Source organism: Pelodiscus sinensis, chromosome 24 (genome assembly GCF_052426305.1).
Source record: "Pelodiscus sinensis isolate ZL-2025 chromosome 24, ASM5242630v1, whole genome shotgun sequence".
In the NCBI taxonomy this organism is placed as follows: Eukaryota; Metazoa; Chordata; order Testudines; family Trionychidae; genus Pelodiscus; species Pelodiscus sinensis.
This window is the reverse complement of record NC_143075.1, coordinates 7,074,066-7,097,607: the sequence shown is the minus strand read 5'-3', so window position 1 is coordinate 7,097,607 and position 23,542 is coordinate 7,074,066. Positions and strand designations below refer to the sequence as shown.

The 23,542-nt window shown below is 44.4% G+C and overlaps 1 protein-coding gene across 2 annotated transcripts in view; it reads left to right on the top strand.

Moving 5' to 3' along the window:
- SKI (SKI proto-oncogene) overlaps positions 1-17,893 on the top strand; it is a 165,012-nt gene extending 147,119 nt beyond the window's left edge. The window contains exons 4-7 of one of the 2 annotated variants that reach the window (XM_075906853.2): positions 3,306-3,574; positions 4,413-4,714; positions 7,145-7,375; positions 12,916-17,893. In XM_075906853.2, coding sequence (XP_075762968.1) covers positions 3,306-3,574; positions 4,413-4,714; positions 7,145-7,375; positions 12,916-13,104 — 991 coding nt within the window. In that variant the 3' untranslated portion in view covers positions 13,105-17,893. The remainder of the gene's footprint in view (positions 1-3,305; positions 3,575-4,412; positions 4,715-7,144; positions 7,376-12,915) is intronic. The other variant, XM_014571564.4, reaches the window with a different exon arrangement.
- The last annotated feature ends 5,649 nt before the right edge of the window (positions 17,894-23,542 follow it).

Below are 23,542 nucleotides of genomic sequence, written 5' to 3'. Positions count from 1 at the left end.
GTGTCTTACCCATCTACTATTTAAAGATGGCTTGGCCCTGGCTGGCAACTGTTCCAAGCTGGTAGGGACCAGCTGTGATCACCAGGCCGCTCTTAGTTGCCCCCTGTGAAATCGGGTGGTCTCCGCCCAGGTCAGTAGCATACAGGTGCTCCTGTCACATGGGCTCGCTTGTTGGCAGTGTCAGCAGAAATTCCATGGATTGAATGGGCCATGGAGCCCAAACCATCTCTTGGCCATATAAGGGATTTCATGAGAGTTGATTTGAGACACCCTGGTCAGGGCAATGCATGGAAGCGTCCACTACTGCTATGTGTGTTGTTCCACCTTCTATAGAGCACATTTCACATGCCTTAAATTCACCCTTTTTTTGTTCAGTAATCATCTATTAAATTTACTGTCTCTACAGCCTTGTCCCTTGGGCTGAATTATACTGAGATATTGCTGTAACGCTCAAACTCATGGCATCAGTTTGCTTTGTCCTTCTAAACATCTTGATTTCACACTTCCTAACAAACCAGGTCCTAAACCCGTTTTATTAGTGTACTGCCAGTGGAACCTCTCTAGTCTGGCACCCTGGTGCCAAACCAGAGAATGCCAGACTACGGGAGGTCAATATTGCGTAGTAGCATTACCAACACTGCCACTGTTTGCTGGGCTCTTAGAAGACATTTGGCATAAATTAGAGCTAAATAACTGCACAGAACACAGAGCCAGGACTGGGGGCTGTAAACAAACTTTATGGGACTGTGGGAAACTTGGCCACAGCCCTGATAAGTGGACATCTGGAGAACTGAAATCATACCGGACCACAGATGTTGCCAGACCAGAGAGTGCTGAACTAGAGAGATTCAAGCTGTAGTGTTTCAGAATTTAACAGGCCTTCCACTTATGGGAATGAACAAAATTAGCTTCTAAAGCCACTCTTCTTGCTGTTTATTAGGTGGTGGTGTTATTATTATTACAGCAACACCAGAGATTGGAGCCCCATTATACTAGGCACTAAACATCCACTGAGAAAAATCCTTGCCCCTTAAGAGCGCACTATCTAAACAGTTCAGAAAAACAATTGGGAGGGGAAACAAAGTTGCTAACTCCATCAGGTACATCAGTGGCAGAGCTGGGAATAGACTCCAGATACCCAGCATCCATTGGTCCCATCCTTCTGACTTTAAACCTTCAGTCCACCTGCATCAGCCCACCCTTTAGGACTCCAAGGACCCCCCATCCCATCCCTAGTTATTCTTGGAGAGGTTTCCATGACCTTACCTAGCACTGCCACACAGGGCTTGTCCTAATCAATTGGTGAAAATTTGTTGAGCAAAAAAAAAGGGGGGGGGGGGATGCAGTCACGGCCCTTTTAATTGCTGAATGTCTCTGGCAGTCCTGGGCAGCCACCTGGCTTGCCTGCCCCTAAGATCAACTCTACTGCCATACACACCTGATGCCTTCGTGGTCATTCCAACCTGGCCATTTAGATTTTTGTTTCAATTGGTTTTCCCTCTCCCTCCTGCACAGTTCTGTCGTTTTGTGGAAGGTAAAAGGATCTGTACATGTACAAAGATGCTCAGATCCATGTGATTCTGCATGCATAGGAGTGTTGGTTTAGCGGTAACTGCAGTAGGATCTGCCCATAGTACACTCCATTGACACCCGGAGGTCCAGACTTATAAAGAGAGTTGAAGTTGGAACTGCAGTCTGTGCTTGTGTTCAGTGCATGTCAGTGTCTGCGCTCTTTGTATGTGTACCCATCTTTTACATGTCCAGTTGCTGTTGCGTGTACAAATGGTGCCGCTAAGGATTTGACAACTGTCCTTGGAAAGTTACTGTTACGGACCCTGATTCTGCTTTCATATTGGTTTTATAACAGGGCAGTAGCTACTCCTGATTTACACTGGTACAAGCAGTGATCAGAATTGGTCCCTATCTAGGCAGTGGTGACAGCTCTACCAATACTTGAGGTTGCCTGACACTTTCCATTATAAGTCCCTGTTTTCAGTTGTTTATAACTTTGCCAAATTTTAACTGCACAGGTTGAAAACTGTTGTGCCAGTTGTCTGCCTCAGACTGAATTTTTTGGAAAAGTTTCAGCTGAAACGGTTGGGAAAATACATTGTTTTGCTCGTATTAACAAATTGTTATAAGATTTGTATATATCTATATAACACTCTTGTACTCAGTGCTTTGAAAAAGCCAACGGAACTTGGCTGGGGAGTCACCCTGATTTCAAGCATGTGTCTTGCTGTCCTTGTGAAAATTCATCCAAATTTGGCAGTTGTAAGCCTCAAAAATCTTCGTTTGCACATGCAAAGTAGAGACTGTAACATATGATTAAGGATTGTCTCACATTGCATATATACAAGGGGGACTGAATTAAGGTTACATGGGCAAGCTTGTAAGGCCAAGCCATTGACCTTTCAACTTTTTGTGTGCTTGACATTGCAATCGTAATGTTTTTTAACAGAGTTCATTGAATATAATATATATATATACACACACTCACGTACATGTGATGTGGAGAAATTAATTATACACTACAAAATGTTGTTGGCACTCTAAAGGCTTTTCTCCAGCAATCTCAAAAATTGGAAGGCAATTGTGGGTAGTTAGATGTAAAAGCATCATCTCTTGGAAGAATCCCTAACGCACCAGAGACCAAAATATAGAAACCGCATTTAGCATGTGGGAGACGTGAGGGTCTGGTCTCTTCTGCGTTCACAATATTTAACCCTATGCACTGAGGGCAGCTTATGTGCACTTAGAAGACCATGGAGCACTTAATGGGTGGACATCATAGGGCTAAATCCTCAACTAGTGTAAATCAGGATTGAAATCAATGCAGTCCCATGGAGCTACACCAGTGAAGAATCTGGCCTTTTTCAGGCTATGGCTACACTGCCCGTTTTTTTCCAGAAGAAGATATGCAAATAGTGCTCACATTTGCATATCTTCTTCTGATTCTTTTTGCGGAAGAGCTTTTGCCGCTATTTGGCCCTGTATAGATGGGTCCAAATGTCAGAAAAAAAACCCTGTTTCGCAAGGCTCTGTAAACCTCGATTTACGAGGAATAAGGGGTCTTGCGAAAGATGGGTTTTTTCTAGAAGGGGCCAAATAGCGGCAAAACCTCTTCCACAAAAAGAATCGGAAGAAGATATGCAAATGACAGCACGATTTGCGTATCTTCTTCCAGAAAAAGCAGCAGTGTAGCCATAGCCTCAGTCTAAGATGCTGGTTCAGAGGCACTTTGAAGGCACAAATGGGACTGAACATTTTGCCTTTTTTTCTTTTACTTCCTCCTTTCTGCACAGTTTTTACTCCTACAAAAGTTTCGAGACTTCTGTGGCCCCCAACGTGGCTCTCGCTCCTCCTGCTCAGCAGAAGATTGTAAGCAATTCCCCATGTGCCACGGTGGTGTCACGGAACAGTGAACCACTGAGCAGCCCGGTCCAGCCCCGGAAAAGGAAGCTGACTGCAGACAACCCAGCCGTCCTGGAAGCCGCAGCCACTGTCACTGCTACCGAAGAGGACAAAGAATCAGAAGCAGAGATTGAAGTAGAAACCCGGGAGGAATGTAAGTGTGAGTTACCTGCCTTTACTTTTTCCCCATGGAATAATTTTGGACTTTGGGTTCCCAGAAGAGTCCAAGGAAGTTAAACTCCTGTGGGAGATGAGTCCTTAATGTGGTCTTCAAACCCAGCCATAGGTGCTGAAACTAGGAGTGCTGAAACTAGGAGTGCGGGGGGTGCTGCAGCAGCCCCTGGCTTGAAGTGGTTTCCATTATATGCAGGATTTACAGTTCAGTTCAGTGGCTCTCAGTCCCCCCACTGCAGAAATTGTCCCAGCCCCCTTGCACGCAGCTCTCTGAGGCCCCTCTGAAAATCCCAGCCGTAAATAGTGAGACACAGAGAAATGGAAGGCACCCCAGGTGGACTCCCCTAGAAAAGCACAAGCCACAACTCCTCACACTTGCATTACAATGGGTGACAGGCCCACTTTAGCCCTCTGGGGATGGCTTAACTTCAGCCAGGCTAGGATCAGCCCTTAAGCAGCACACCTTAGGTGGTGAGGCGGCTCTGCACTGGGTGAAATTGCACCAAGACTAGCAGGATATCCCTGTCCAGTTCTTCCCCAAAGCAGTGGAAGTGTTCTCCAGAGGGAGAGTGCAGAGAATTGCATGCAGCTAAACCCCGAAGTCTGTGCTTAAAACAGAACTTCCACGGAGAATTTGGTGGGAGCCCTGCAGCCCTGAGCGTTGCTTAGATTTGCATTTCCATCATCCGTCCGGTATCAGGCATAAAACATTCCTTGAGCGTGGTTCCTCCTTTTCAGAGGGTCTCAGCCCCTGCCAACTGATGCGGCGTTGAATGTAAAATGCACCTTTGCTAACTTTCAGGGTATGTGTGTTTTGTTTGCAGTCACCTCGTCCCTGTCCTCGCTCTCTTCCCCATCCTTTACTTCGTCCAGCTCTGCGAAGGACATGAGCTCCCCTGGAATGCAAACCACGGCCATCATCAGCAACTCTTTTGAGGTTGCCGCCCATGCTGAGTCTCACAACAGCGGCTTGGAAGCTGAACTGGAGCATCTAAGGCAGGCCCTGGACAGTGGCCTGGATACTAAAGAAGCCAAAGAGAAATTCCTCCATGAAGTGGTTAAGATGAGGGTGAAGCAGGAAGAGAAGCTAAACGCTGCCTTGCAGGCTAAACGCAGCTTGCACCAGGTACTAATGGGCAAGAGTTTCCTGTGGTCACTGTGTGCATGTCCTCCACCAGGGGAACCCGTTGGCTAGTCTGACGTTGAAAATAATTAATCTGCCTTCCCACAATGTCAGCGGCAGTCTCTGGGGTTCTGGTTCTAAACAGAAAAGGGCAATGCCTGGAATATGGGAGCTTTGCCTAGTTTCACACATGCTACCTGTCCCTGTTTAAAAGAGAGTCACAACTTTCTAATCAAAACCAAATCATTTCTCCCATTTCCCTTTGAAAAGCTGGCCGGGTCCCGCCGAGTTAAAATTGTTTTCACTGTGCATGTTTCTCTCTCCCAGGAGGGGCCCCTTGAGAGCTTCTGTCTGATGGGGAGTCTGTCATGTTCCCCATTCTCCAACCCATGCGTACTTTGGCAGGGCATAGCATTGACACGCTCAGGGAGAGAGGGAGTTGGGATTGTCAATCTAGAGTCAGTTGTCTACATCTGTGTGCTAGTAACCAGGGACCAGTCTCCCTCATGGGATGCTCCATTTGAAGCAGAGCTACCTGGTAACTAGTCGGAGCATAACTAGGTGATAGTGTACATCTAGTTCAGTGGAGCAGGATATTTTCTCTAACCAGGAGTGACCTGCTATTTTTAGCATAAAGAAGTAGGAGCAGAGGCAGCAGAGAGCCTTTTGCTGTTTGCTGAAAGCAGGCACATGTGTTTGTCAGCCAACAAATGCCAGGTTTAGGGGACCGGTGGCTCAGATACAGGCATAATTTGCTTGCAGAAAGGCTTTGCACCAAGAAAAAGCAACATGAGAATCTAGGCGTTTTATCACAGGCTCCGTCGCAGGAGAAAGGTCCTGGATGAACCTGATTCATATTTGAACCCGAGTCTGCCCAACCTATTGGTCCTGCATTAGGACCAGTTTTGTGGCCCATGCTCTCACATCATTCTGCTGCTCCTAGAAGGAAGTTTTCTGTATCACGGGTTGCAGGGCCAGCTCTCCAGAGGCAGGAGCCAGGCAGCCAGAGCTGCTCACTCACTCCATGTGCCCTGGGGGCAAGCCACTTGATTTCCTTGTGTTTCAGAGAAGATTTAGATCAAAACAAAACAAACCCCATTTACGTAAAACAGGTGCTGAACCCACCTTGAGCTGTGCAGGAATAATCAAGCAAAGGAGTGTGTCAGACTAGGAATGGGGAGGGTGTCTGGCCATGAGTTTCCATTTTGGCAGCGCTCGGTTTCCGATTCCACAGAGCCAGGGCGGACATGCATGCGCGCCCCCCATGTCGGGGTTGAGCTAACAATGGCCTGGCTGGGAAGTGAGATTGTCAAAGGAGTGAATTTCCCATGACCCGACTGCAGCGTGTTACTTAACAGAGACACGTTTCTGGGAGGGTTTGCCTCTGACAGAGAGGAAGTCCAGTTTCTGGAGAGAGAGAAAAGTGGTGTTCATTTAATTTAACCCTTTAAAAAGCCAGATCAGAGTCAGTTTTTGCTTCAGAGTCATGCAATACATATAGTATATAATAGGCTTAGGGGTGCAAGTTTAACCAAACTGTTTGGATATTAGCAATCAAGTCTTCGGGTGCTTCCGAATTTCTTAATGTTAGAAATTAAATTAATTTTAGGTTCGTCACAAGTATCTTCCTGGCTGGCTGCGATGGAGCAGCTGTTGAAAGCCTTTCTTGGCCAGTTTTGCCCTTCATTGTCCTAGCATTGTGCACCCTCTGCTTCCTGTTTCCAGATCAAGGGCAGCCAGTAGGGTTAACCCATTCGCCCCTTCATGATATGATAGTTGCTTTTAGGCAGTGCCGCATTCAGCACAAGCAGCGGATGCTCCAAAAGAGTTAACTAATTCATCATGCAGCCTTTAACGGTGGCGGCCATTTTGCTTGGCAGTCAAGATGCAAAATTTGAATCAGGTTTGGCTTTTTGAAAGCCCCAGAGTTCAGGGTAAATTTGGCCAAGGCTTTTGGTTTGGTCCAATAGAAGAATTTGGTCATTTGCAAAATTGGGAGCCAGGTTCAGATTGCAGCTTCTTTCTCTCCTTCCCACCCCGGCTCTGGCCCCACAATGCAGTGGTGTTTGGATCTTAGGATTTGGTTTAGGTCCATCTCTCCTTTCCAGCGTCCCTTATAACATAAGAGCAGACCCGTGTCCATCTAACCCAGTATCCTGTCTTGTGACAGTGGCCAGTGCCAAATGCTTCAGAGGGAATGAACAGACATGGGCAAACAGCAACTCCTTGTCATCTGGTCCCAGCTGCTGGCAGTCAAAGGTTTAGGGAAATCCAGAGCACAGGGATTGCATCCCTGACCAGAGTGGCTAGTAGCAATTGACGTACCTAACTTCCAGGAACTTCTCTTCCTTTTATTGAACCCACTGCCTTGCTGTAATCTTGTCTGAGCTGCCCCAGTCCCTGAGGAACCCTGTCACTTTTTGTGCTTTCCAGGAACTAGAGTTCCTGCGCGTGGCAAAGAAGGAGAAGCTGAGAGAGGCCACCGAGGCAAAGCGCAACTTGAGGAAAGAGATCGAACGTCTTAGAGCTGAGAACGAGAAGAAAATGAAAGAAGCCAATGAGTCACGGATACGACTAAAGCGGGAACTGGAGCAAGCCAGGCAGATCCGGGTGTGCGACAAAGGATGTGAAGCAGGCAGGCTGCGGGCCAAGTACTCTGCCCAGGTAAGGCCAGGCCTTTGAGAGCTGATGGGCACGCGAGCGACTGCTCTCCACATTCTAGGGCTAGTCAGTGCCATCCTTCTTCAGTCTGTACACCTCTTGACCCCGTTAGGGCTATTCTCTGCCCCTCTAGCACTTCTACTGCCCCTCTGTAGGATTTGGGTGTAGGGAGGAATTTTCTCCCATTTTACAGATGGGGAACTGAGGCACAGAGAGGTGAAGTGGCTTGCCTGGGTCACGTAGGGAGTCTGTGACGGGTGTTCCCTGTAAGCTGTGCACTTATGCGGCCCCTCATGAAAGATCCCAGTACTGCCCAGCTGATTAGCAGAGCAGCGAGGTTAGTGTTTCTCCAGGTGCACATTCACATATGCCTCGGTGCACATGACAAAATTTCTTCCATGCATGGATAGAAACGATTAAAGGGAACATTGCCTGTGAGAAAGCAGAGAATTGAAGCCAACTCTCTTGAGGCCCAGTCCAGGGCCTTACGCACAAACCCATTCTTCCTTGGGGCCTGTGCAAATACTCCCCCAGTTTGAGCAAGGTCATGCACACGGCCAAACTTTGTAGTGCAAACCTTTTAGCTGGAGGCTGTGCCAAGAATATTCCTGCCAGGTGAAATTCACTGGTTTTGGCACCTCTGCCGTGCCTGTTGAGCCCCATGGGTCATGTTCTGTCCTTCTACACAGGGCTGATTTCATCTATTGAGAGTACTAAGTTGAGTCCCCTAGATTTCCATAATAGGGTTTCCCTAGCAATCACCTGCAGATTCAGGAGGCTAGGAGTAGCTCAGGCCGCATGGCCTTACTTCACCAGTGGGAAGGAATTTTGCCTATAGCCATGAGCCAGCAGGAGTGTTTTGCTGTAAGCATGTCTTATGCCCTTTCAGCTTATTAAAACACCTCCCCCCACACGCTCACACCCTTTCCCTCCTCCCAGCCTGATTCTTTTCTAACAAATGAGTCAGTAACTTACTGACAGCTAAAGCCACAAGCCCCAGGAGCTCAAGCTGCACGTCCTTAAGTCGCCTGGTGGTGTCTTGGTCTTGCAGGGCATGTGAAATGCCAGGCCTTCCGCTGTCCCAAGTCCCCAGCTTATCTGAGAGCAGAATGGCAGCAGTCAAAAGGATCTCATTGCAATGCTTGGCCCCTTCTTCCCTGCAATCGAACAACCTGATTGGCCCCTCATTTCCTCCCCATAAAAGAACAGCGCCCCATGCTCTTCATTAGCCCTCTCAAAAAAAACAAACAAACCCCAAAAAAACCAAACAAACCCCAAGTAACACTCCTCCCCAGTGGCCTCCAGTACTGCCATCTAGCCTTATTCGGACCTGCTCACTCCTGACCACCTTCTGCCAAACCCTGTCAGTTCTCTGTGCAAGAGTCTGGTGAATAAATGGTTAATAAGGGAGCTGGGTCAGAGAGAGCCTAGAGCACAGGAGTGAAATGGGGCAGGTTTCACTCCCAGTCCAAGCAGCTGCCTTCCTGCCACAGTTCCTCTCCCCACACTAACTTCCTATCCCTCCCTCCCTCCCCCCACCCCCACCTCCGCCCATCCTTCCACCAAAACTTCCAGAAAGCATTCAGTTTCATGCTGTGTTAGCATCCTTTGAGGGCAAATTCCTAATGGTTTTTGCTAGAGATAAGCCGACACAGAACAGCATCTGTGCAAAGACTATATAAGCAGCATGCAGTTGAACTACAAGAGGATTAGATCATAGATCCACATAGGTTTGTTGCCATGAGATGATATCTAATGGCGTTATACACACATCCCCTCCTTAGAGGCTGGATTGCAGGTCATTCTGCCCAACTATCAAAACTTAAAACTGCAGCCTTTCAAAGAGTCTCTTTAAAAGGGAAAAAAGCAAAAAGCAACAACCTAAATTTGTCTAACCCTGGCTCTCAATAACGGGAAGGGGAGTGGTCGGCATGTACCGCTCTGAGACATGCCTAACCAGGAGACCAGAAGCAGGAAATGATGTGGTCTTCCTCCCTAGCATCACGGGATGTCTCACTGATAAGAGGTGTCCAGACTAAACATACCCAGACTGAGTGCTGAGGCATGGGCGTTACCTGAAACTGACTTCCACTTTGGCAAGAACGGCAACAACAAAAAAACCCAAGGTGACAGGCCATGCAGATAAAATAAACACTTTGCTTACTGGCTAGAGCTTTGCATGAGCTGCAGGTGTGTCCTCTCTTGCATTTTGCTCAGAATGAAAATTTAACTTTTTTTTTTCATCACCCATAATATTCCCCCAGTAGTGGGGTTTTCAGAGACACGTATCTAGCACGAGGGGTTAACACTTGCAAAAGTACCTAAGTGACTTAGAAGCCGAAGGCTAAAATAGTCACAAGTGACTAAAGAGGCTAGAAATGTTGGAGAACCTCAATGGGACTTGCACACACACAAGAGCTTCTGAAAATTTTAGATGCTCTGTCCTTAGGCCTTCATTTGTAGCTGACAGACTTGCACAGGAAGAGCAAGAGAGCGAGTCCGTGTGCATGCATTTTCATAATTTATTATTGATTTCAAAGAAACCACAGTTCTTTTGCCAGGTTTAGTCCGAAACTAGCATCCGACAAGCACGAGAAAACATAATACAACCAGGCATGGGCTTGTCACCAGGGCTTTAAAAGAGTTCAGGGGGCAGTCTCCTAGTGAAGGGCGTGACAAGTTGGCCCCGGAACGCCTACAGGGCCACATTCAGAGTAGCTGTCTGATTTTGGCCCCAGGAAGGCAAGGCATTCATTTTCCCATGCCATGCCAGGGGGCTGTAGATGGTTTGTGTCAACTCTGCCACTGAGCTAAGCTACAGTAGACATGTCAGCACAGTCCTCCTCCTCTATACCCCTGCATGCCGAGGTGATGGGGTCCAAGTCAGCGAGGAACTGAGCTGCTCCTGGGGTTGTCGAGGATTGTCACAGACTGACACTCGATGCTGGTACGTCTTCTCACTGCAGCATAACTGGCAAGCCCCAGATTCTGAGCACAACCCTCTCCCTGTCTGCAAGGTGCTAACCCTTCCTCTCTTGAGTAAGGAGCCAGGGGCTGTCTGGCCCCATTCCTGTGTGGGAAGCCCAGCAGCCTTTTCAGCATCAGTTTATGGCCCAGCAGCTACATTCAGCTCGCTTTGGTCAAAAAACGAGTTTGATCAGCTGCCAGTTTAGCTTTTACTTCAGCACTCTGAGGCCAAAAGAGGCTGCTGTGATCCTCTTGCATGGTTCTCAACCTATTTACTAAGGCTGCCAAGTGATTAAGAGCATTAATTGCTATTAACCACATGATTTAAAAAATTAATCATGCTATTAATAATAGAATACTGTCTATTTAAATATTTTTGACATTTTTTACATATATTGATTTCAGTTACAATCACTTTATTTTTTATTGCAAATATTTGCACTGTGAAAAAGAAACAAAAGAAATGGTATTTTCCCTTCACCTCATACAAGCAGGCTGTGTCTAGACTGGCAAGTTTTTCCGGAAAATCAGCAGCTTTTCCGGAAAAACTTGCCAGCTGTCTACACTGGCCGCTTGAATTTCCGGAAAAGCACTGACGATCTCATGTAAAATCATCAGTGCTTTTCCAGAAAAACTATGCTGCTCCCGTTTGGGCAAAAGTCTTTTTCTGAAAGACTTTTGCCCAAAAGGGCCAGTGTAGACAGCATAGTACTGTTTTCCACAAAAAAGCCCCGATCGCGAAAATGGTGATCGGGGCTTTTTTGCGGAAAACCGCATCTTGATTGGCCACGGAAGCTTTCCGCAAAAAGTGCTTTTGCAGAAAAGCATCCTGCCAATCTAGATGTGCTTTTCCAAAAATGCTTTTAACGGAAAAGTTTTCCATTAAAACCATTTTCGGAAGTTCATGCCAGTGTAGATGTAGCCGTAATGTATTGCCATCTCTTTAACAGATGTAGGGCTTTTTGTTACATACCTGCATTCAAAAACAAAGCAAGGTAAAACTTTAGTGCCTAAACTAAAGTAAACTCAGTCCTACTTCTTGTCCAGTCAATTGCTACGACAGGCTAGTTTGTTTACATTTACGGGAGAAAATGCTGCCCTCTTATTTACAATGTCTCCAGAGGGTGAGAACAAGCATATGCAAGGCACTTTTGTAGCTGGCACCGTGAGGTATTTGTGTCAGATACGCTAAACATTTGTATACCCCTTCATGATTCAACCAGCCTCCCAGAGGACGACATGCTTCCATGCTGATGACTCTTGGTTAAAAAAAAAAAAAGTGTTAATTAAATTTGTGACTGAACTCCTTGGGGGAGAATTGTATGTGCCCTGCTCTGTTTTACTCACAGTCTGTCAGCTATTCAAAAATAATACTATAACATGAGCACTGTCCACTTCATAATCTGTGTTGTAATTGAAATCAATATATTTGAAAACCTAGAAAAACATCCTGAAATAATTCATTTCATTTGGTGTCCGGTTGTTTACCAGTGAGATTAAAACGGTGATTAATCGACAGCCCCACTTTTTACTATTGTGGGCTTCATCCAGTACTGGTCCTGGGGATGTCACAAGAGCTGCAGCTGTGTGCCGAGAGGCCTGGGAGTTAAGAACCACTGGGCATAGTTTGACCTTTGATAGAGCTAGGCCTTGTTGCTTCTCCAGAATAATTCCGGTTTGAACGAGAGTCGATTGCTTAGAAAAACATCCAATCTTGCTTTAAAAATGGCCGGTGATGGAGAATTCACCGTGCCCCTTGGTAAATTGTTCCAATGGTCAATTTACCCTTCATGTTAAAAATGTCAGCCTTAGTTCCAGTCTGAGTTTGTCAGAGGGGCTCAAAGAGCTATTGCCTGTGACTGAGAGTCGGGGGGACAGGGGAAATTTCAGGTGGTTATTTCTTTCCTCCTTCAGCCCCACATCTCGAACCCAGCTGCCCCTCTACATGACTAGAATTGTCTTCCCTTCCTTGGAGTCCCTTCCATTTACCGTAAACCATGTAGGGATTCTTCTTTGGGTGTAAGATGTGATTACCGTTGGCCTTCTTAGGGGTGTGTCCAGATTGGAGGTGCAGCTGGCCAATCAGAATGCATTTTTGGAAAATCATGGAAATAACATCTCTAAAATGCATGCAAATGAGTCACATTAGCTCTTTTAGCTAAGAGTCCTGGCATGTTACTACCTTAATAGTCCATGGGCTTAAGAACTGACTGGGGCTTCAGTAAATGGCCTATTTGGTTTTTCCCATCTTTAACTCTTCTGCAATTCCTACCATACCACTGGTCTTGTCTCTCTATCCCAGATAGTGAAGTGCTTCCAAGAAGGCTAACAGTTCCCACAATGCAACACGGCTAACTGAACGGGGGGAGAGGAGGGATCATGAAATTTCTTCTTGAACTTGCCATCGATCCTCTTATCTCCTGAAGCAAGAGATTACGTCACTCTTCTCATAGCCTGTTTAAACAACGTGTGTTATTGATCCAAAATGATCTAGTTCTTGCCTGAATCCACGACGACAGAATGAAACCAAAATACTATGGTGTGTTTTTTATTCCCCCCCTTTTCTTTTGCTCTAGATTGAGGACCTACAAGTCAAGCTTCAGCATGCCGAGGCTGACAGGGAACAGCTCCGAGCTGACCTGCTGCATGAGAGGGAGGCTCGGGAACACTTGGAAAAAGTGGTCAAGGAACTTCAGGAACAACTGTGGCCTAAATCAAGCACTCATGCCAGCAGTGAGAACACAGCAAACGACATTGAGAACTAAACAAACACCACGTCATCTAATCCAGATACAGAATGACATATATGCACAGTAAGGGAGGATGTGTGGGGTGTGTGTGAACCTGCATGTGTGAGTGGGTGTGTGCGGCTCTGCACACATTTATAAATACGGACTTTATTATTAGTTGGAGGGCAAATGTTACTCTTTACAACAGAAGCACTGACTTACACCTCTTTTTTCAATCCATATAGCACAACATCTTACTGTGCCTATAACACACAGAGTGTTTATAAACTAAATACTTTTCAGTCCACTGCAAATTTTCTACTGGCAAACTTCAAGGAAGCAGCATCGTCCAACTCAAACCAGAGTCTATGGCAAGCAACCATGGCAGTGCGTTTACGTTGTCCTTGTGCTTGCTGGGACACTTTGAAATTCAAACAAACAAAAAAACCCAACAAACTTTTTGTTATAAGCTATTTAAAATGATGACCTTATACAGACTTGGTATTAAAACAATTAATGAGATTTTTTTTAATAACAAACCTTTAAAAGCAAAACAAAAGAATAAAAAAGAAACCCTTGATGCACAATTTTTAAACGACTTGTTACGGGCTTTGGGATTCTTACTGTAGGAGCCCTATGGTGATGTTGCCATTTCATCAGCAATTTTCCGCCCCTTAGGAAGCCATCACAGTTTTAATACTGTCATGTGGTTCTATGAGAATTTCAGAGTGCTTTTCAAAAGTTGATTTTTTTCTTTGTCCAAACGATCCTCATTTTCCTCTGCTAAACCCACGAAGAAAGGAGGATGGAGGGGAGTGCATGTGTGGAGAGAGTGTATGCTCGAGAGAGACAAACCCAGCCTTATTGACTTCAGTGTTTGTAAATCACGCCAAAATCTTTAAAGTTATCTGTCATTAACTGATGTGTTCAAAAGACTCGCTTCATCCATGAACACTTCAGTTTTAGGAAAAGAATGGAAGAAGAAATAAAAGCAAGGAAGAAGGTGGATGAACTTAAGTTGGTTGAAAGATAAGCAAAAAAAAAAAAAAAAAAAAAAAAGAGAGAGAGACATGCATTTTGAAGTCATTCTGAAATCTTTACTTCAGCTTTCAGTTTTCCAGAGAACTTGTCTTTGTTACACAATCTTTTCATGAATTCAGTATTGATTTACCTACTCGGCAATGTCTGTCAGGATTACTGTGCCCGAGGAGAGTGCAACACCCGATACTACAGAAAACTAAGAACGATACTTTTGCTGCTGTGAATAAGGCTACATCTTTTATTTTTTTTAAACAATAAAAATTACTTTAATTTTGGGATCCAAGCCGCAACCCTGGAATAAAAATGCAGCATTACATCACTTTTGTCTTTTTTATTATTATTTTTATTATTATTTTTAAAAGAACTGCACTTTGTCAAAATCTTCCTCTGCATTTTATTCCACAGTTGTAAAGTTTACAGGTTGATTATTCTCGGTTGAACAGTGCTTTAAAGACTTCAAAACATCTGCCCGATTCTCCACAGCCTGGCATCTCGTGTCATCATTCACACCCAAGCCAAGTGAATGCAGACCAGGGATAGAACCTCCCAATCAGGATTTTCCATACACGTACACTAGTAGCAGTATTTTACACTCGCTTTGTATGATTGTACAAATCAACAAAGTACTGGTAGAAGGATGTGGAGATTTGGGCTTTCCCCACGTGTATGCAGTGCTTTACTGAACGAGGGAAAACGTAGATTAAAAAAACAAACACATCTCATAGTGCACCCAAGTTTAAAGGCATAAAGTGAAAATTAGACCTGGGGCTGCTGATGTGCCTTCCAGCTAATTTTTCCTTTCAAGTATCTTGTAAAGGAATTGTTGACTTTTTTTTGTTTCAGCTGTTTAAAAAAAAGATAATCTGTGCATCATTATTAACAAGAAGTTATTCTCTCAGTGAAGCATATTTCTGGTAACTTTTATTTTCTTTTTGGACGTTTATGCAAACTGTGTAAGCTTGAAAATTATTTCCCAGTAGACAAAAAGCGGCTGCCAATCCTAAAATTATAGTATTTACTTACCATGCATTAGAGAGAAATAAAAGATTTTTTAAGTTTTTTAAATGAGCTGTTTGCTTGAATCCATTATAATAACCATTGTAACTGTGAGCATTAATGGGAAGTAAAGTTCATATATGTTTTAGGTACAAAGAGAGAAGGTATATGAAAGGAATGAAATTATGGGGACAATGCAGAACTGTGGGGAGCAAAACAAAAATTGTTATACCAAGTTAATTACATGAAATTAAAATTGTCCGTTTAAACAGGGGATTTTGCCCTTGTGTGTTTGGGATGGTGGAGATCGAATTAAGGTGCAAATCTCCTCTTCTAAAGTGCAATGCAAAAGGAACATTGTTTATGCAGGGGTATTTTTTATGTGGGTTTGGGGTTTTTTTTGTTTTTTTGTTTTTTGCTTCTTTGTATTTTTCTGCAATTATTAAAAGGATCGTATGCATGGAATTAAAATCTCTGCCATATGTATATTCATTAATGGGCATTATTACTGTCTTATGTAAAGGGTTTGTTATGCAATATGCATAAAACTGTTCTCAGCCTTATGATTTCCACATCTGTATTTTTTCAGTTATTTCTTCAAGGGAAACTAAATAATTTAGCTTTAGCTGAGTATTGCATATTTTACAAGGTCTCTCATATGTTGTGCTCTATTGCCATGTCAAGAAATTACACATAGAACAAACCTGTTGTTTTTCACCATGCTGGCTTCTTTGAAGCAGATTTTTTTATTATTATTGTTTTGTCTATCCTTTGAACATGTCACTTTTTCCTATGACCTAACAAAAATTTGCAGCATGTTGAAGCCTCTACTTATCTCATCCAGGAAAAACAGTCGTTTCACCTGCAGCACATCACATGTTTCATCATTATATTTATGCAGCATGTATAATTATACACTGGTATAACTTCTCCTGTGTGTATGAAGTCTTTTTCCTCAAAAATGAATGAACTCTGCATTTTTTCAGGGAAGGAAAAAAATTAGATCATAAATAGCTTTATCAGGAAACACCAAGGAAGAACATTCTCCATATTCAAACTGCATGCCACTATGTGTTTTTTAATTTAGATTTTTTTCCACATGATGTGTTACAATAAAGTTGTTGAGTGTAATCTCTGGACTACTAGCCTTACTATGCTTCAAATGAACATCAAGCACTAAATAGGATTACTTTTAAATTGGAGAAAACAACCTAATTGAAAATCACTTTAAATTATGGTTTAAACCAATGCAGAGAAAAAAGTTTAAGAACTGTACCCCAGTAGTGTAAGAAGACTATGGGAACAAACTAACTACACCAGCAACTTGTTCATAGGACAGTTCTGTAAAACGGGATTTGATTTTTTTTGTCGTTCCAAATTACATTTTGCAGTGAGCAAACAGTAGAATCTTTGGCATTGCTGGAGAGCATGTCCTTTTCTTTTTAATTGAGCAATTCTGGGCAGGGATATAAATCAATGTATTGGGGATATCTGGGTAGTGCCAAGACCTAGCCACATGATCTAGAAAATGTCTCTAGAATGGTAGTAACACTTGTGAGAGAAACTTTTGTGATGGTTGTTCGCATTGAGGGAGTTCTGTGTGTAATTTCTGTGTATGCAACATTGCACTGAAATAAAATAGTTACATCATCCCTCATAGATAGACTTGCTCTTACTTTGACCACAGCTGCATTCCATGTGCACCTGAGTTGATAGGGTGCCTAGGAATTGTTAGATTGCATCCCCTCCTTTGCATTTGCCATTTAGTTTCCTTTAAGAAGTTAAAAGGGAGAAGAGGTGATTTATACAGGCTATTGACTCTCCCTATAATTAAAAATATATTACCTAGATAATTGTATATTCAGTTTAATTACTCACTGTTTCTATATTGAAAGATGACTTAACGAAGGGAAAAAAACAACAGCAATAACATTCTTATCTATGGAGCAGCTAACTAGTATACATAATACTCTGCTTTTCAAACAGAACTAGCCAATGTAAAAAAATAAAAAAGTAAATTCAACATGTAAATACTTTTTTTTTCATTTTACACTGTTGTATTATAAGTGTATATGGTGTTTACTTTTTCAAAACTCTTTCTTACCTGGTAGTTGTCTTGTTTTATGAGTTGTGTTTTTAACTAAGAAGAATTTTTGCTGTCTGTTAGGAAAAAAAACAAAACAACTTTTGCAAGTTTTTCAATGTGGGTTAACTTTCCGTCATCATTTGCATTTTATTTGTCCTTATTTTCATTGTAAAGTATTTTATTATTAAAAAAAAGTTGATTTCCCCGTGTCAGTTAATGTGTTTTAGAGGGAGGTTTTGTTTTTGAGGGTGTTTTGTTTTGTTTTGTTTTTTTAAAAATCAAGAGAATTCACAGATGACATTTTTTCAATTGAGGAAAAAAATCTATACATTTATAATAGCCAATAGCATTTCAGCACATTTTGTTATCCTGGTCTCTCCTATGCTGCTGCTAATGACAATATTATGACTTACTCTACTATTCTAGAACTATTTTTATGTAATTAATGTATGCTTTCTTGTTTATAAATGCCTGATTTAAAAAAATAAGAAAAAAGCTTGGCATATTTATCTATTTCGCTGTGTACCTTGATAGTCCTTTTACATCCCCTTTTCCACATCCCCGCCCCTGAAACAGATATTGTAAAATAAAGGACTTTATGAGATTATGTATGAAAATAGCTATGCTTATATACCACAGTGACTGAATGTACAGTGTATAGACGCATTACCGAAAATAAAATTGTTTGTCCAGAAAACAATAGATAAGCTATATTCTTTGAATCTCTCAATACCAGATTGTAGCCTAAATTCTCAAGTGTGGCTAAGGCCCAGCTTCTCAAAGGTATGTAGGCACCTAACTCCCATTGGAGAAACTCAGATTGTTAGCTTTAAGGGGCCTAAAATTCAGAAAGGGCCGAGAAGCCATGGACTGAAAAACAGGCTCCTTTAACATGTTGTGTGTTGGGCACCAAAAACCAGGCGTCATTCTTGATAATTCAGGCTTGTGGGTGTGTTCCCCTCTCACACACAGTACTGCCACAGACCGGTGTTTCAGGAAATGTTTGGTAGCATTTCCCTCTTCTGTCTGGATAATAGTCACCGCATGCACTTCCCTGCTCAAAAATGTGATCCTTTTCGCCACTCAGAGCATGTGTACACTGCAGAGTTTTTCCGGAAAAAGTTCACTTACGTCCACACTGCAATTGCATTCTTTCGAAAAAAAATCGAAAGAACAGAGGGGTTTTTCCGTCATTGGTAAACCTCTTTCTACAAGGAAGAAGCCTTTTTCCAAAAGAGCTCTTTCAGAAAAAGGCGTGTGTGGACAGGGAAGAGGAAGTTCTTTTGGAAGAAGAGGAAAGAGGAAAAGCACAGGTGCCCTGGTGGTCATTCCGTCCATAGTAATCACAGCTTAAATGTGAGATAGCGTCCATTCAGTTTGGACACTATCTTTCAAAAAAGCAGATCACTTTTTCAATGTGCTTTGTCAGTGTGAACACTCTCTTTCAGACAAAGTCTTTTCAGAAGATCTCTTCCAGAAAAGCTTCTTCTAATAGAAGCCTGCAGTCTAGACATAGCCTCAGGCTCTCCTTTCATATGGGGCAAATTCCTATGTAGTTAGAGTAAATTTCTACAATGGTAGTGCCAAAGGTCCCAATGACAATCGAACCCGTTGCTGTGGAAAGGTATTCTCCAGCCTGATGAGCACTTACTAAGGCCATGTCTTCACTGAGCGGAAGATCGACGCTGTCACGATTGATTTTCCAGAGTGCCATTTAGCAAGTCTAGTTAAGATCTGCCAAATTGAATTTAGAGAGCCCCCTCCTTTGGTGTCTGGTTCTTCTGCTTCTATGAGAAGTAAGGGAAACTGACAGGAGTTTTTGCTCCCATCAGCCTTTCATTGTGGGGACGGTAAGGAAACCTGTATCAAGGTATGTTGAGTCCAGCTACGAATGAACGTAGCTGCAGTTACGTATCTTGAGTCGACCTTCCTCTTTACTGTAGACCTGGCCTGAGATGACAGTTCTGTGCCATTAGCTGTGAGTGACGCAAGATTTGGGCCCAGAGTGGCAAAAAATTCCAATTGAATTTAAAGGAGCAGATCCTTCTATGAACATGATGCCACTCCCCTCCTCCAGTATTAAAGAATCATGCCCCAGACTAAGGTGATGTGGCCATCTTGAAAGCAGGACAGGCTGGGCGAGGGGATATGAGGCCACTTAGGAAGCTAGAGCATGACTCTTAGAGATAACAAGAGACTGGGTATTAATGTGTTCTCAATAAAAGATGCAGGAGGGATTGAGGGGAAGGGGCATCTGCACAGATTTTTTATTATCAAAGGGAATTTTTTCTAGTTAAAATGTTCTCCCATCATGCTTATAATAGAGATGTAAATGTGTAGTTGATTAACCGATAAGCAAATGCTTATAGGTTAATGCTATAGATTACACACATTCTCTCTCCTCCCCTCCCCCTCCTGCTTGCCAGTAAATTTTTTAGCGGGCTGGCCTGGCTTAATTCTGGCTTGCTATGGGTCCGGGACCTACCCCCGCTCGAGGTCTGCATTTAAAGAGTATTAGGAACTGGATGGGCAGGCAGCCCAGCTCAGTTCTGGCTCACGCCAGGTCCAGGCGTTCAGACCACCCCCTAGACAGAGGCTGCTGCCACCTCATGCCACTTCCTCTTTATCAATCAGAGGCAGCAGGACAGGGCGACAGGCAGCCGGTGCATGAGGGGAGCTGGTTTTTAAACTGGCTCCCCTCGCAGATCAGCTCCTGGCTGGCACCCTTTGCTGCTGTCTCTGATAACAGTGGCAGCACCGTGGAGTGGCAGCGGTCTTCTCGGGAGCAAGGCCAGAGCGCACTGGCTGCTGGCCCCACCCCCAGGGACTATAGAATAGTCGACTAACTGATAAGAATTCACGAGGTTACTCGACTATTCAATTAACCGCTATTTAACATCCCTAGTTTATAATAGGTGACTGGAGAAACACTGTGAGAACCTTGCTGCCCGTAGAACAAACATTTGTCAACATTGGCCTCACATCTCCAGCCTGTGACTTGATTCACTTCCATTGGTAGAGGGCCTGACTTAGGGGACTGTGCATCACCCTTTCATCTGAATGCCTAGGCCCATAGAACCAGTTTACCCACCCACCCCCTGCCTTGTTCTACTGAGGTAGGTAAACGGCATTCCATGCGGCGTGCCTGCTGTGGCTGTGCCACATAACGTGTGACGGTGAAAAGTTTGTGTTCATCGTTAAACCACACACTGAGCGTCCTTCATGAACGCTAGTTTTCCTCCTATTTCAGCCTGGGACTGCAATATAGGATAGGCCTCTTCTTTGGCACTAAGGGGCAGCAGCTTGCTCCCCCTACGTCTATTGAGATACCCACACCCACCCAATACACATCCGTACCTCAAATCTGGGCAGGCCTGCCCCATGGCTCATAGCGCTGGTGTTTTCACACACCTACCCCATGTTAGCCTCCCTCTGTACTATGTGCATGTTCCGATATTGCCATCTTTCAAAAGTCCAGGACAACCTTTAAACCTAGAACCAGGAAGGACACTTTCGGGCAGAAGCATGCCCAGACGTGGTGGGAAATGTGCTATCTACATTAAGAAATGGCCTTTTAAGAGTGAAATTATTGCTCAGCACATGTTGGGTTCCTTCGGTTTTCACTCCTGCAAATGTAACCATAGCATCAGTTTATCCCAGCAACAAACTGGCTCTGGGTGGGGGTGGGGGGACATCCAAGCGCTATAGAGTTTCTGGAACTGTAACTATAATGCCCTTTGTCATGATTATGAGGGTTAACCAGCAGCCTGGGGATTAAGGAGTTAACTACACCTAGCCAGGTGGAGTGACCAATAGGAATGTAGGTAGGACTTTCAAACTGGGACAAAGGAATTTGGGTTTTTTCCTCCTTTGTCTCTCTGGGTGAGTCCTCTGCAGCTACAGGGAGGGACAAGCATGTCTCTCTCTCTCCAAGAAACAATTCTTCACTTTCTGTAAGTAGGGTAAAGTTTAGGTAGTTTAGTTAGGCTTTATTGTTTTAAGGGCTGGGTATGGGATCTGATATCCGGCACTGCTTAAGAGAGGTTTGGCTTTTCTTTTTAACTAAGCTCTAGCCCATGGTGTAATTCCTCCATGAGTATATTTTGTTATCTTTCCATCTGATCCTTATGCTTGCAACAGGAATATTGTTGTAATAATAAAAGTTTTCTCTTTTCTTTTTATTAACCTGGCAGTGGTTACTTGTGTGTCCTGATTTTTATAATAGGAGTGAAATTTCCCAAGTGATCTTTCCCCTAATCTCGTTAGTATTTGGTTGGTGGCAGCGGAAATTTTATTCCCAAAATCTAGGTTTTTAAGATGTTGGGGGAAGTTTTATATCAAAGCCTGGTAGATAAGGCTTTGGGGTACACTTGCTGGCCCCCCATTTCTGCATTTATCATGCCAGAGTGGGGAAGGAGTCATGACATCCTTCCCTTGCTGGACAAAGACTTCAGTGCCTTTCCCTGAATGAAGCTCTTGTCTGACATGGCCCAGCTTTCCTACTGCATAATCTCTACATCCTCCATGACCCCTTTCACTGGAGATCCAGGGGGCGCGGGGTGGGGGAGTTCAGGGCTCTGACAATCATGAGGCGGGAAGCCCCTCTATCCCGCACCCCATGATGAGGAGGCTCACAGGGATATTATGGCTGGACTTGTCAAAGATGGCCAATAGCCAATGGCATATTGCTTTGAAAAGTCTCCCCTCCTCCAAGTGACTTGCCCAACCTCACACTGTGACACCATCGGAGGCTTGCCACAGCCTTGTTGGTAAGAGGAAATTACCATCTCCTCTACTGCTGAATCGCGAGGAGTTTTATTTACTTGCTCTTAAGGACACAGGCTGACCAACGAAGGGCTTTTTGGCCCCAGCTAAGGCCTTGAGGGTGCAAGCTGTCACCCAGACCCTGAGCTCAGCCAGATGTATCGCCATGGAAACACCTGGGTTATGCTGCACCCAGACTGTGTAACTCAGCTCTGGCCCAAGGTTGTCTGGCTTAGGGCAGGTTTACAAGGTTGAACGTGGGCAGAAACGGGCACTGCGATCTCGTAAACCTGCCTGCTGGACACGCAGAGGCTGTGGGACGTGAGGCAGGGTTAAGCACCCAAGGCCAGCTCTGAGAAGGCCTTTAGGCACTGACATGCTGCTGCCGTCAAATGCAGTTAGACACCGAACTCAGGCACTTTCTATAGCTGCCACAAGACACCCAGTTGTTTTTTCGGGCAGCTCAGTGCCTTTGTCAGGCTGGCCCTTGTTCAGTTCGGTGAATACAGGTTTATAAATAGTGTGACCCAGGTGTATAAATGGTGTGTCCTGCTAGGCAGGCAGTCTTTCCTCGCCACCCACCCCAGTCCCACTAGCCCCTATTTAAGCATTTCGGCAGCTCATCATAACCAGAAACAGGTCTGGGCTGGGTCAGTTGGGTGTGGTGCAGTTTCGTTAATTGTTGTTTAAAAAAAAACAAACCCAAACCTCAAATCTGACCAGGGCCCAAACTTGCTTGTTCCTGGCTATCCCCTCAGGTGCTAGCATGGGCACTCAGGCAACCTGGGTTCTGTTCACAAGTCTGCTAGGAGCCTTCGGGGTGACCCCTTACCTCTGTTTCCTTAGTGTTTTTCATCAGCAGATCTCAAAGCACTTTACACTACTCTCAGCCCCATTTTACAGCTATCTACAACAAGGGTGGGCAATAATTTTTGGGGGCCACTTAATGAATTTCGGAATGTGATCACAAACTGGCTCCACCCCGGAAGGGGCGTGGGTTGGGCAGACGGGGTGAGGTTGGTGACTAGCTCCACCCCCCCTTTGAATTAAAAACACAGCAAAACGCTCCCAGCTCCCGGCCTCGCCACTACCACGGTGCCTGGCAGCCGCCCAGGGTTGCTACGGCTATTTAAAGGGCTCATTGCTCCGGCCTCTGCCAGGGTAGCGCCATGACGGTGAGCCATTTAAAAAAGAGCCTGCTGTCTGAACCACCACCTGGAAATTCAGTGGCCTGGGCAGCAGACTATAAATAGAAAGCGGCCAGATGCAGGACGGATCGAAGTGTTAGGTGGGCTGGATCTGGCTCCCGGGCTGCATTGTGTCACGCATGCACTCACACTCTCTCTCTCTGTCTTCACCCTTTCACTAGGGTCTCTTACTTGTGTTCCCATTAGTAATTGCTTTCTGGCTTCTGTAGGTGGAAGGGGCATCAAACTCTCTTTCATCTCAGAGGCAGACTCAGATTTATTGCTGGGTTTGGTCTCTTGAGGCGTACTAAAAATCTGCATGCACGGTCTTGTATGTTCTCCGACACACACAGACAGAGACACCATGGGGTTGAGGGTTATCGCAGGGGGCTTTCTCTGC